The sequence below is a fragment of the Cavia porcellus genome, unplaced genomic scaffold, assembly GCF_034190915.1.
Source record: "Cavia porcellus strain 051 isolate PalLab524CR breed Dunkin Hartley unplaced genomic scaffold, mCavPor4.1 scaffold_1, whole genome shotgun sequence".
NCBI lineage: Eukaryota > Metazoa > Chordata > Mammalia > Rodentia > Caviidae > Cavia > Cavia porcellus.
Genome location: NW_026947484.1, coordinates 193573533 through 193586914, shown reverse-complemented (window position 1 = coordinate 193586914; position 13382 = coordinate 193573533). Strand labels below are relative to the sequence as shown.

The 13382-nt window shown below is 46.4% G+C and overlaps 1 protein-coding gene across 1 annotated transcript; it reads right to left on the bottom strand.

The window, feature by feature from the left end:
* Window positions 1-8748: 8748 nt before the first annotated feature.
* Window positions 8749-10614, bottom strand: Ccl19 (C-C motif chemokine ligand 19). Its single transcript, XM_003470684.4, has 4 exons — window positions 10363-10614; window positions 9380-9512; window positions 9085-9178; window positions 8749-8995 (listed from the first exon to the last, which is right to left on the bottom strand). Exons 1-4 carry the CDS (start codon window positions 10421-10423, stop codon window positions 8975-8977), a joined length of 309 nt encoding a protein of 102 aa, XP_003470732.1. The 5' UTR covers window positions 10424-10614; the 3' UTR covers window positions 8749-8974.
* Window positions 10615-13382: the final 2768 nt, after the last annotated feature.

Below are 13382 nucleotides of genomic sequence, written 5' to 3'. Positions count from 1 at the left end.
CCTGTAGACATAAGTTTAAACACCTCATCTTCAGCCTTCCTTAGGCCTCTGTTTTTTGTGGGGGAGGTCCTAGGAATTGAACTCAGGAACTTGCGCTTGCCAGGCAGGTACTGTACTGCTGAGCTGTATCTCTGGCCCCAGGCACTCTATTTTAAGCATGTTTGTACCGCCTTCTTGTACCGACGTGCTAAAATTACAGGTGTGCACCGCCACGCCTGGCTATCCAGTTTTTATTTTTTGTACATATTTGCAGTATGTAATGTTTACATCCGTTGTGGGGAGCCAGTAGCATATGTAATATGCGTGAATTTCCTTTTCTCTTCCCCTAGCTCTCCCTTCCCTTCTGCTGTTTCTTGGTCCCTTTCCCTTTTTTTGCTAAAGACTTAACTTTCCCTACTACCTGTCTTTTATTTTGCTCTTTATTTATATGTTGGGTTTTTCATATAAGAGAAACTCAGTTTATCTGCCTGATTTAGTTCACTTAACATCATCTCAAGGTGCATCCGTTTTCCTATGAATGACTCAGGTTTATCTCTTCTTATGGCAGAGCAGTGCTCCACTGTGTGTAAACACCACATTTTCTTTCTCCACCCATCTGCTGATGGACGTATGGGCTGCTTCCAATGTTCAGCTGTTACAAATTGTGCTGCTATAAACATGGGTGTGTACGGATCTCCACAATATACTGAAATGTCTTCAGCTCTTTCAAGAGCAAATACCTAGGAGAGGAAAACTGAGTAAATTAGAATTTTGAGTTTTAGTTTTGTGAGGAACCTCCACACCAATTTCCATCATGGTTATATTAGTTTAAATTCCCACCAGTGGTGTAGAAGGGTTCTTTCCCTGCAGCCTCTCTAGTATTGCTTATTATTTGATTTCTTCATGGTGACTGTTCTTTGAGGAATAAGGTGGAATCTTGCTGTCTTGATTTAAATTTCTCTAATGACCAGCAATGCTGAGCATTTTTTCATGTGTTCTCTTTTTTTCTTCATATATTTATTGGTCATTTGTACTTCTATGAAGTGTTTATGCATTTTGGTTGCCCATTTTTTGATTAGGTCTTTGTTCCATTTTGTTTGGTATCCACTTTTTATTTTTTGTACTGGGGATTAAACTTACAACCTTGTGCTTACCAGGCAAGCACTTGGAGCTGCTGAACTAAATCTCTGGCATTGATTAGGTCTTTTATTTTGGGGGAACTAATTTTTTTGAGTTTTTTATATCAGTCCTCTGAGGAATAGCTGGCAATTTTTTCACATTCTGTAGGTTGTCTTTTTAGTCTGTTGATTTTTTCTTTTGCTATGCAAAAGCTTTTTAATTAGATAAGATTCCATTTTTTGATTCTCAATACTTTTCCTGTGCAACTGGGGCTTTCTTAAGAAAGCCTTTGCCTATGGCTATGACTCTAAGAGTTTCCCTATTTTGTCTTCCAGCAGGTTAAGTGTTTTTATTCTAGCATTTATTTCTTTGATCCATCTGACTTTAGTGTAGTTCATGTTGAAACATACAGTTAAGGGGAAGTTTTCTTGGCATGTGATTGCCAAGAGTTTGTCCATTTTATTTTTCAAAGGATCAGATTTTCATCTTATTAATTCTTTGTATTTTTTTTTTTTAGTCTCAAAATTTCATTAATTTCTGCTCTGATCTTTGCAGTTTCTTTCCTGTAGAGTGGTACCTCAGTTCACGAACTCATTTTGCTCCATAATTCTGTTTGCAAACCAAACTGGATGAGAATCAAATCAGATTTCCCCATAAGGTCAACAAATAGCCTACACATTGAATTTGACTTGGTTCTTACACAACTTGCTTTGTGACCAGGATCGTGGAAAGAGTTAAGTGCAAGAATGGAGGTATCACTGTGATAGCTTGGATTCGGAGCGTTCTTGTTTCTCTAGGACCTAGAGGTGCATCTTAGGCCACTTCTCTGGCTCATCCTTTTTCTGAAGTAGGCATCTCTCTCAGGACTACTTCCCTTGTGCCCTACAGGTTCTACTATGCTGTACTGATACTGTGATTTGATTGGAGGAGCTGTCTGATGTCTTCCTTGAGTTCTTCTGTGACACACTGATTATTCAAGAGTGTATTGTTTAATTTCCATTTGTTTGCATAATTTCTGTGGTTTCTTTTGCTTTTGATTTCTAGCTTCTTTGCAGTGTGTTCTGTTAGTGTGCATGGGATAATTTCCATTCTTTTTTATTTATGTAAGCATGCTTTATTGGCTGATGTGCAGTTTCTTTTGGAAAATGTTCCATGTGCTGTTAAGAAGATTATGTATTTTGTTGTTGGGTGGAGCATTCTGCAGATACCCATTAAGTTCATTTTTTTGAAGGCTTGGTTCAACTTTGACATTTCTTTTTTTTTTTTTTTTTTTTTTTTTTTTATCGGTACCAGGGATCAAACTCACAACTGCCTGCTTGCAAGGCAAGTGCTTATGCCGCTGAGCTAAATCCCCAGCTAAATCCTCAACTCTGCCATTTCTTTGTTAATTTTTTTTATCTAGCTGATCTGTCTATTTGTGATGTGTTGATGTTGGTCTGATCTTTTATGTCCAGTGGATTTGGTTTTTATAAAGTTGGGTACACAAGTATATATAATTGTTATCTCTGCCTCTTGAATTGTTCCCTTAACCAATATTAAATACTAGTATTTAATTTAGTATATTAAGTACTAAATTTTTTTTGCCTCTTCTGATCAGTTTTAGCTTAAAGCTCATTTTATCTCACAGAGGATGGCTACCCTAGCTTGTTTCTGGGGTCCCACTGCATGGAGTGTTGTTTCCTATCCTTTGATTTTTAGTCTATAATCTTTTTGGCTTAAATATGTTTCTTGTATCCAGCACTTCATTGACAGAATGAATGTCACCTTGAGGTATTAGAATTAGATTTGGAATTTATCTATTCTGCCAATCTGTGTCTTTTGGTTAGGGAATCAAGACCATTCATATTGAGAGTTATTACGGGAAAGTATTGACTAATTCCTATTGTTGCATTATTTTTCTGTTGCTGATTTCTTTTTTTCTCCCTTCTTCTGATTAACTGTTCACCTGGTGTATTAATTCTTTTTTTAAAATTTTTGTATTACCCCCCCCCCCCCCGTATTAATTCTTTTAGATCTTTTAGCGTTGCTTCATTGTCTCTTTCTGGGATATCCTTGGGAATTTTTGGAGTGCTGGTTTGATGGTTTATTCTTTCTTTCTTTCTTTTGACAGGGTCTTACTTTGTAGTGCAGGCTGGCCTCAAACTCATGGTGATTATCCTGCCTTAGCCTCTGAAATGCTAGGATTACAGGTGTGCACTACCATGCCTGGTGTCTATGAATTTCTTAAGTTGCAGCTCTGCTATGTTTCAATTTATTTGGTACTGGGGATCGAACTCACAACCTCCTGCTTGCCAGGCAGGTGCTTATGCTGCTGAGCTAAATCCCCAGCCCTCTGTGTTTCAATCTTGAATCCAGGTTGTTGGGTAGTATTACTACTCCAGCCAAGATTCTAATCAATTTCTCTTGTGAGTTTCACCCTTTGAAGTTAGTTGTGGCTGTGTGCACTATGTTAGCTAAAGAAATGTGAGCAGAAGCAGCAGGTAGATGAGCAGATTTAAGCAAAGGTCACCCTTTGCTGAGTTCCCTGACTCCAATGATCACAAAAGCATGTGTTGAGAGGAAGGAGCATGCCAAATGAATTGAGCAGCTTGGAATTTTGAACCAACACATGGCATACAGCTGGGCTAGAGACTCGCCCGGGCCCACAGCAGGCTTGATATGTGTGAGGAATAGATTTTTTTTTTTTTTTTAAAATCGGTACCAGGGATCGAACTCATGACCGCCTGCTTGCAAGGCAGGCGCTTATGCCGCTGAGCTAAATCCCCAGCCCCAAGGAATAGAATTTTGATGTGCTAAGCTACTGAGATTTGGGTGTCACTTAATGTCATGGCATAACCTTGCCTATCCTGACAAATCAGGTGTGCTGCTGGTGGTTACCAGTTACTGCAGAATAGGAAGGAGATTACAGCAAAGCTAGAGGAGGAATGGATGAGGTCTTGGGTTAGAGTTGGATATGGCAGTGGATTGAATTGTGTACCCCTCCAATTTATATGTTAAAGACTTAACCCTCAATTTGACAATATCCCTGGTCTGATTCTTTTCCCCCCATACCTGAGTCTTTTAGACTGGTCTTTACCAGGTTAGTTCTGGGGTCCTCATCAGAAGCTTGAGCTCCCTTATTTCTAGAAATACCTCCCACATAATCTTTAATGCTGCCACTGCCCCTGGCCTTCTGACCCCAGCCTTGCCCCTCCATTCTTTCTTTTCTGGCCTCCGATGCTTCCCTGGGAATGGGATAGGATGGCATCGATGTAGCCCAATGGTCCCCTATTCCGCCTCCCTACTGTTGGGAAAAATGAGCCTGAGCAAGTCTCCTCCTGAAGGCTCTGCAGAAACTCGCTCCTCGTGTGCTGGAGAGGCCCAGGCCGAAGGCCTTCCCTGGACAATCTCTGTCTCTTTGTGTTCAAGCAGGCAGGTCCTGCCTAAGATTTTTGATTTTCTTGTTTGATTTTTCAACTCTTCTGAGCAAGCCAGGCCTTTCTACCCTAATTAGACATCCCAGCCCCCCCCCCCCAGAGTTATTCTGTAAGTCAGACTTCGACTGGAACCCCAAGTTTGGTGCTTACTCTGCCTCCTTATGCCCCAGTTTTCTTACACACAGAATGGTACTCATGGCATCTACCTCACAGAGTTGTTTGAGTATGCAGTAATGTGTCCTTGGAGACTGGCTAATGGTCAGCACCCCAAAGTAATGGCCTTATTCCTTGGGGCTACTTCTTCAGACCTGGCCCTGCTATAATGGTCTCTACTTTTATGTAGGAGACAGATCAGCTCTGAGAGTGTGTGAAAAGGTAGGTGTACATTCTGGAGCCAAACTTCAAGCAGGAACTTAGCGCTGACATTTTCCTAGGTGTGTAACCTGGGCGATTACTTCCCCTCTGTGTCTCAGCTTTGTCATGTGCAATGCAGGAATGGTCGTAGCACTTAAAGTAGTAGTGTGTTAGGACCACAGAGCCATGTCCTTCCGTGTGGACAAAGTCTCAGGGTCATCTAAGAAACCTTTTTACCAGGGAAGCGCCTGCTTATTCCTACACAGGGGCTTTTGGAGGAAACAACCCAGTTAGGAATCTTGCTCTTTTGTGAGACTGTTATTTCCAGGATTTTCTTTGTCTCTTACTGAATTTCCCAGAGGCTAAAAGAAGGAGGTGACATGGGGTGGGGGTTTGCCGAGAAGTTGAACATGAGAAACATGATCAAAACCGTATGGAGCTGGCTCAGACCAGACATTCAACCATGCAACAGTCAGCCCCAGTTGTCTTAAGAACTGGGTGTGCCCGGTGTGTGTGTGTACCCCAGTGTGTGTGTGTGTGTGCCCCAGTGTGTGTGTGTGTGTGTGTGTGTGTGTGTGTGTGTGTGTGTGTGTAAAGGGAAAAGGCATGTTTATCTATTTTTCTGTTGAGCAGCGGTATACTGGGGCTTAGCGTGCCAGCCACTGTGCAGAGCAGCCATGGCAATGGAAGTGGACTGGCTCATCCTTTCCTCTGGGAGGTCTCTTAGCTGACAGGGCATCAGATGTTCTAAAAGCTCAGAGTGCTCTGACCAGGGGTGTTAGATGAGTTTAGGAATACATTAGTTCTAGGGACCATAAACTTTCAGGTCATTCAGCTGCAGACCTTAAACTTGTAGTGAGGGTTATGTGTTGTGACTTTGTAAAGAATTTGGAAGGAGAGAGGAAGATGTCTTTAAAGGTAGGTGGCAAATCCTCCATGTCTTTGTGACTTTGCTGGCCACTGGGACAAAATATGCCATACCCACAATTTAGAGGAGAGGTTTATTTGGGCTCATGGTTTCAGTCCATTGTTGGCCAACTCCAATGGGAAAATGGCATGGAGGAAGGAAGCCGTTCATGCTATGGTGGCTGGAAAGCAGAGAGAAAAGGGGGAAGTGAGCGGAGTGGGGGGTACAGCTTTCAGGTCATGCCCCAGCAAACTGCTTCTTCTTACCAGGTACCTCCTGTAGCATATTTAGCTGTAGTGGACAGTGGATTCATCAGGTATAGTTAGTTCTGTCCCCTCCATGACCCAACTGTGTTCTAAAAAGCCCTATGTCTGAACATAGGAAACTTTTGGGAGAACATTCTAGATTTAAACCCTAACATTTCATATCCTTGTTGGAGGAGCCATGAGTCCATGCTACCTGTCAGAAACTAGCAGCTTCGCCATTGACAGAGATAAGCAGGCAAAACTTGGGATGAATGCAGGAGAAACATTTAGAGAATTATAGTGAAACAGGAAGCAGATATTGACTGAATAGAGTCACAGCGCTGAGTATGTTGGTGTAGGAGGGGGCAACCTCAGATCGCACTAGGCAGAGAGCTGTGGGGTTAAGACCCAGTGCCCAGGAGGCATTGGTGAAGGTTGGAGTGGTGAGAAACAGAGGACACGAGAGGCTAGGATAAAAGGGCATGGCTTGAGAAGGGCCGGGTGGAGATGTAAGCCTGCTCCTGTGCAGGCTTCCTTCAGATTCTTCACTTCTCAGGCCTCCAAGGTCAAGCAGAGGACTGTTAAGTCTTAGGCACTTCACCAGCTCCTCGTTTATATTTTCTGTCTCTCTAAGCCTCAGCCCTCTTTCTGTTCCCAGAATTGGGCCCCTGGGGACCCAAGAAGTGGGAAAGTTTTTGGATATGACTGACTTTGAGGGAGCCTATGCAAATTTTGGGGTTTAACATGAGATCCAAGGATTCAAGAGCCAAGTCTATGCTTGCAAGGATTCTCAAAAATCAAGCCCCTCCCTGCCATCTGACAGAGGGAAGGACTGAAGCTTTAGCATAGAGAATGTTGCAAGAATTTGCCCAGGGCCACATAGTGATGGGCACAGTTACAAGATGAGGTGATGTGGGTCCAGGCATTGAGTTCACTGAGTTTTTGATTTCCTCTTAAAACCCACAGTGGTAGTACCACGAAGATAGTGTCTGGGGTCTCTGTCTTGATGACACCTCCCCCACAGTCCCCATCCTCACCTCTCCTACTCATCTGTGTGTTTGCCTGAGGGTCCAGGGAGAGAATCTGTGTCTGCTTCTGTGGAAGACTGACTTCCTCTTGTTTTCACTGGGACATGAGACAGATTTGAGGCAATGTGCTCCCCTCACATATGTGTTCTCTGCCTGTGGGGTGCAGGGCGTTCTGTGGCTGGCTGGCTTGATGGGTGGACTCATGGATGGATGAATGGGCAGTGGGTGTCTGTGTGTGAGAGGATGGGGGGAAGTCTGATGTGTGCAAGGACAGCTGGGTGAATGATGCTTGAATGCATGAATGGATGGGTAGTTTTCCCTGGCCAGCAGAGCCAAGGTTCCCAGCCATAGCAGCTGTTCTTGAAAACTGTCCCCACCCCTCCCAACCCTGGTGACTCTGAGACCTGGAATACCTGAGGTTTTGCGGGAGCAGAAGAGAAAGAGACTGACATGCTTTTAGCCCAGTGAGGAGGGGCTGCACAACTGCCTCAGCACTGCTGCATTTCCAGTGCTTTGCTAGGCTGCTCTGCCCTGGATGTGTTACTGACTGGAATGTATCTACTATAGTGATGGCATCTTTTTCCAGGCAAGGATGCTTAATCTGACCTCTTAGCTGCCATCTGACCCTAGTGGCATAGAGTTGTTACTCCTGGCTGGATAGGTACTTAAAGGCCAAGGTGTAGGAGCTTTTGCAGGGACTTCTGAAGCACAGTAAGCTTACTCTTCGCAAAAAGCCCATATTTCAAGTTACAGGGCTCTTGTGTGCATGCCTGAGAGCCTTCCTGAGACTCCCTTGGTGTCTGTGTTGCCTCTGAGTCCTACAGCCCATGGGTACCTGTAGTGGGGCTACTTTGTGCTGAATCTACCAAGCTTCCCTTGCTGCTGCTGCTTCTACCCTGTGGCCTCTCTCCGATGTCTGTCTGACCTCTGGCTCTGTCTGTCAGTGTGCCTGAAAGATGTGACCCCAGGATTGCTCAGACTGAGTGAGAGAAAGGCTGGCCCCGAGGTCAAATTCTCTGTGGACAGAAGGAGCAGGTGGGGCCTTCAGCCATGGCTGCAGAACCTTTTCTCACACACTCTCATTCTCTAAACAAGTATTCATTGAGTGATCTTGTATCAGGCTGCACACTGGAAACCAAAATAGACATAATCGCTGTCCAGGAAACATGGACAAACTAGCAAAACATAAACCGATGTGATAGATACAGTACAGGGGGCTTTTGAGCTTGGGAGGGAGTTAGGAGGCTTCCTAGAGGAGGAGACACACAGATCCAGATGGGGAGCCAGGGGGACAGAAGACAGAGTGTACCAGAGGGAATGGCTGTGATAGATGAGTAGTTTGTCCCAGGTAGAAGTTAAGCCCTTTGCCCTGCCCCTTGCCCTCACTAACAGGTGATCCCTAAGAAACCTGGGTGCTTGAACGACAGCCTCAGAGTGAAGACAGGGAGGTACGAGAGACTTGGCTCATTCAGGGGACTGATACAGGTTGAATGTGCCTGGGTGATGGGCAGTGGGGAGGCATGATGTGGGGCCCTATTTGGGGGGGCTGACTCTGAGAGCAGCATGGTGTTGGGTGGAGGTTGATAAGGAGATTGCTCAGATCTGGGGTGGAATGGCAGCAGCCTCAGGTGCTATTCTGTCTCCTCTCTTCCTATTCCTGTTCCTCCTGGTACAGCAAAAGGATAGCAGGCAGACGGCTCTGTGGGTACCAAATAGCTTTATTGGAAGCATTGCAGTTTGGATGTGAAAGGCGGTGCTCGTGCTCACACTCGTGTTCACACTCACATTGACACTCCAGGCCCTGTCCTGGTTGGGTCAGGTCTGCTACAGAAGAGCTGGAGGCCTGGTCCTCTCTCTGGCCTTTGTTCCCTAGACCACAGCAAATCACATCTTGTTGGACTCAGGGCTCCCTGTGGTGCTGCCGGGCTAGCTGCTGTGGCGCTGGCCCTGAGGAGGGAAGGAGAAGGGTGGTCATGAACTGGAACCTTAGAGGGGGCTTGGCGGGCAGAGATGGGGCTGGGAAGAGGCCGGCTTGCCTTGGCAAAGGACTTCTTCAGTCTCCGGATGATGCGCTGTACCCAGGGCTGCTCTGGGGGTGCACAGAGCTGGTGGCCCCTTAGTGTGGTGAACCTGGAGTGAGAGCCAAAGTCAGAGAGACTGGAACCCCAGAACCCAGCTTGTGTGAGGGTCAGATGCTGGGGATCATGCCTGGGAACCTGTTTCGGCGGCTTCTTTGAAGGGACTGAATGTGATCAGGAAAGGGGAACAGGGGCTGAGACCATCACTGAGGGGTGATGGGGGACATGGCAAGGTCCTCCACCCACAACTCACACAACAGCTGGCACCCTGCAGCCATCTGTGATGAAAAGGTAGCGAAAGGCTTTCACGATGTTCCCAGGGATGGGCCGCAGAGTCACAGACAGGCAGCAGTCTTCAGCATCGTTAGCGCCACCCAGAGCAGGGGCTGGGACAGAGGAAAGCAGGTGACAGGACAGAGAGGCTGTGAGGAGGGGCCAGTGGCCAAAGCGGCATTAAACACACTTGAGTGTGTGTGTGGTAGGGGACAGCTGGACCTGACACTCAGCTGGTGCACACTGGTATGGCCCCACCGGCTGCTGAATATATTACAACACTTCTAAGTCTGATAAAGAACGCTGCCCTGAGCCCCCAGGGACTTCCTGCTGCTCTGATTCCCCCAGACTCCTCTCCCAGGTCTGCTTAGCTCCCTACATTACAGCAAATACAGCTGATGATAGCTGTAGTGCTGGGGCAGGCTGGTGTCAGCACTGTTTTTTGTACCAGGAACTGAACTCAGGACCTCACACTAAGGGTCTGATGAATTACTAAATAATTCGGCTGGGCGTGCACACCTAGTTCCAGCTCTGGGAGACTGATGCAAGGGATCACTTGAACCCAGGAATTTGAGACCACTGTAAACAACATAGGGAGACCTCAAATATTTTTAAAAAGGGAATAAAATGAGTCAATTACAGTACTACATATTTTTGACTACCAGCTCTAGTGCCTCCCATTCTCCCTATTTTAAACAAATATACGGTTCTCTCTCCTCCCTTGAAAAAAGGCAGCAGGAAATCGAGTCTGCAGAAAAAGAGGCAGCCCAGGGTATGCCCAGTGCAGAGCCACCCTGGGCGCAAGCACATCCACATGCACAGGAACACACTGGGTCTGATAGTCCCAGAGTGAAACAAGCAGGCCTGAACTTTCGGGGTCTCCTTGACCACCTCAGGTGGTTTGAGACCCGGACGTTGCCCCCTACTCACTGACCCCCGCCCCGTGCCTCCCCGCAGCCTTACCCAGGGAGGCCCAGAGAACCAGCAGGCTGAGGGCCAACAGCGGGGCCATGTGGCGAGCCATAGTATCTGATAGCGTGTGTGCGAGCTCTGCGAGAGTGTGGGTGTGTGCACGAGTCTGTGCGAGGCCGAGGCCCAGATGAGTGTGCAGCGGAGAGATGAGCGGCACACCGGTGTCCGTGTGGGGTATGAGCTCCTCTGGGAGCGTGAGCGTGCAAGTCTGTGTGAGGCTGCGAGTCTTCGGCTGCCTCCTTTTATGTGGCCTGGAGCTTTCACTTTCTCTGTCCAAAAATTCCCTGCTGGGGGGAGGGGGGTTCCCTCTCTCTGCTGTGTTTCTGTCAGAACCTGACCCTGCCCTCTGTCCCCCCCCCCCCACACACACACCCCAGCTTCTCCTTCTTTGCTCTCCTTGGCCTTGGCCCTGAAAACCGAAGCGGTCTGTAGTCTGGCCAGGAAGCAGAGCTAGCTGTGCGCTCCAGGGACAGGGTTTGCCGGCGCATCTCAGCACATCATCGGCCTAGGACTGGAGCTGGGTGCTGCTCAGGGCTGGGGCACGGTCCACTGCCCAGCTTCACCCCGTCCTCACCTGTGCTCTCCCCTTTCTGGTGAGGCAGGAGGTGAGTGGGCTCCTTGGAGTCTTGAAAACAACCCTGGGGGCCTGCAGTGGCCTCCTGTGTCCTGTGTCTGTGGGCAATGGTCTGGGAGCCAGGCTCTCCCTTGAGACAGGCTAGCAGAGAATGAAAGTCCCCTGGAGAGTTCAGGAGCTCTTCCTAGTCTCAGTCCTCTGGGACTCACACTCCACACCTGGGTTAGATGAACAGCTGGAAGGGACCTGGCTGGACCGCCACCCACCATCTTCCCTTTCTCTCAGTCCTGGGAACCAAGAGGGGATTTCTAAGAAGATGCCCAGTCATACTCAGACAAATCCCCAAATTTCAAGGAACTGACAGGCTAGGAAGGAATAAATATTTTTTATTGTTGCAAGAATGATCAGAACTCCTCAAAAAAAAGGAATTAATTATGTAATATTCATTCGACCATCCTGATTCAAACTCTGGACTCTGGTTTTCTTTTTTTGGGGGATGTTTTCCCTCTTCCTTTCCACTTTATCTTTCTGGATTTTTTTTTTTTTTTTTTTTTTTTGTGCTGAGGATTGAACCCAGGACCTTGTATAGCTAGGTAAGTGCTGTACCACTGAGTTAGTCATATATATAATTTAAAATTTTATTTATTTTTTTAATTTTGAGGGAAGACCTCGCTAAGTTCATCAGATTGACCTCAAACTTTTTTTTTTTGCCTCTTTTTATGGGTACCGGGGATCGAACTCACAACTGCCTACTTGCAAGGTAGGTGCTTATGCCGCTGAGCTAAATCCCCAGCCTGACCTCAAACTTCTGATTATTAAAAAAAAAGCCCAAATGAACAAAAATTTTAAGAAATTTCAATTCTATTGCTTCAGCCTCCTGAGTATCTGAAATTACGGGCATGGACGGTGCTGTCCAAGGCAAGGTTTGCACTTTTTTGCCATGACTCTAAAATGCTTGTCTGTCTGTCGCCCTTGATCACAGCATGAATGGAGTACACAGTACACACTTCGGAGGCTGAGATTCAGATTCTGTTACTAGTTGTGTGGCCAATTATCCTGACTTTCCTTCCCAGTATCCTCTGTAAAAAATGGAATGGTAGTGGATCTATATTTTAGAATTCAATGAGGTTTTACTCATTTTATTCTGAATAAAGTCTTTTTGGTTTAGAGACTGGCCTATGATAAGCATTCATAAGTATTAGCCTTTCATTTTGTTTTGTTTTGTTTTTGGAGGACTGGATCTCACTGTGTAGTTCATGCTGGCCTTGAATTCATTATGTAGCGCAGGCTGGCCTTGAGCCTGAGGTAATATTTGTGCCTCAGCCTTCCTACGCTGGATTTCAGGCTGTGCTGCTGTGCCCAGTGTTATGGTTTTTTTTTTTTTTTTTTTTTTTTTTTTGTCTTTTTCGTTTTTTATCGGCACCAGGGATCGAACTCACGACTGCCTGCTTGCAAGGCAGGCACATATGCCACTGAGCTAAATCCCCAGCCCTAGTGTTATGGTTTATGTCAGTAGCCCCCAAGCCTTGTGCAATTATGGACTGGACCAAATCTAGCTTTTGTGATTGGTTCATTGTCTAGCGCTCGGATTGGTGGTGTGAGTGTTTCACGGGCCCAGGGGTGGAGCCAGGAAACCAGTTTTGGGGGCTGGGGATTTAGCTCAGCAGCATAGTGCCTGCCTGGCAAGCACGAGGTCGTGAGTTTGATCCCCGGTACCAAAAAATTCAGTTTTAGTTTTATTCGTTTAATATAATCTTGCTAGCCCAATCATAAACAGTAGTTCACCTTATAAAATATGTCCTCACCATTTGCAGTCGTCATTTGCGGCAATAACAATTAGCTGTGTAGGTACTTTATCTCCTGATGTCTGCCCCCCAGCATTCCATCCTGCATCTCATGTGTGATGCTCTGAATGGTTTGATGATTTTGCTATCCTGCAGATTGTGTGTGTCCTCTGTCCTATGCAAGGAGATTATCCATCAAGTAATATGAGCAAGCCAAGCACAGGATTCCATTTTGAAAATCTATTACCTGAGATTCTTCTGGTACCATTCACTCAAGACTGTGGCAGGGAGCCAATGGCGTGTTGTGAGTATATGGGAAAAATCAAATCTTGTCTTGTGGTCTACTCATCACTCAGTGACCTCAGTCATCAAGAAGTCTGTGGGCCTTCTCCTGAGCAGCGATTCTTTGGTAGATAGCCCTCCGGCAGATGTCAGCCAGTGGCTTCTAACTCAATTTGCTGCTGATGCTCGCTGCCTGGAGATAGTGTCACATCCCACGTGACTCCCCCACACCACTGCCCCTGCTTCAGATGCCAGGCACAGGCACAGACTGTGGCCTGTACTTCTGACCAATGGGCAATACACAGGATTTTCCATGAGCTACTCCTTGGTTTTTATTAATTTGTTAGAGAAGCTCCCAGAACCCACAGAAG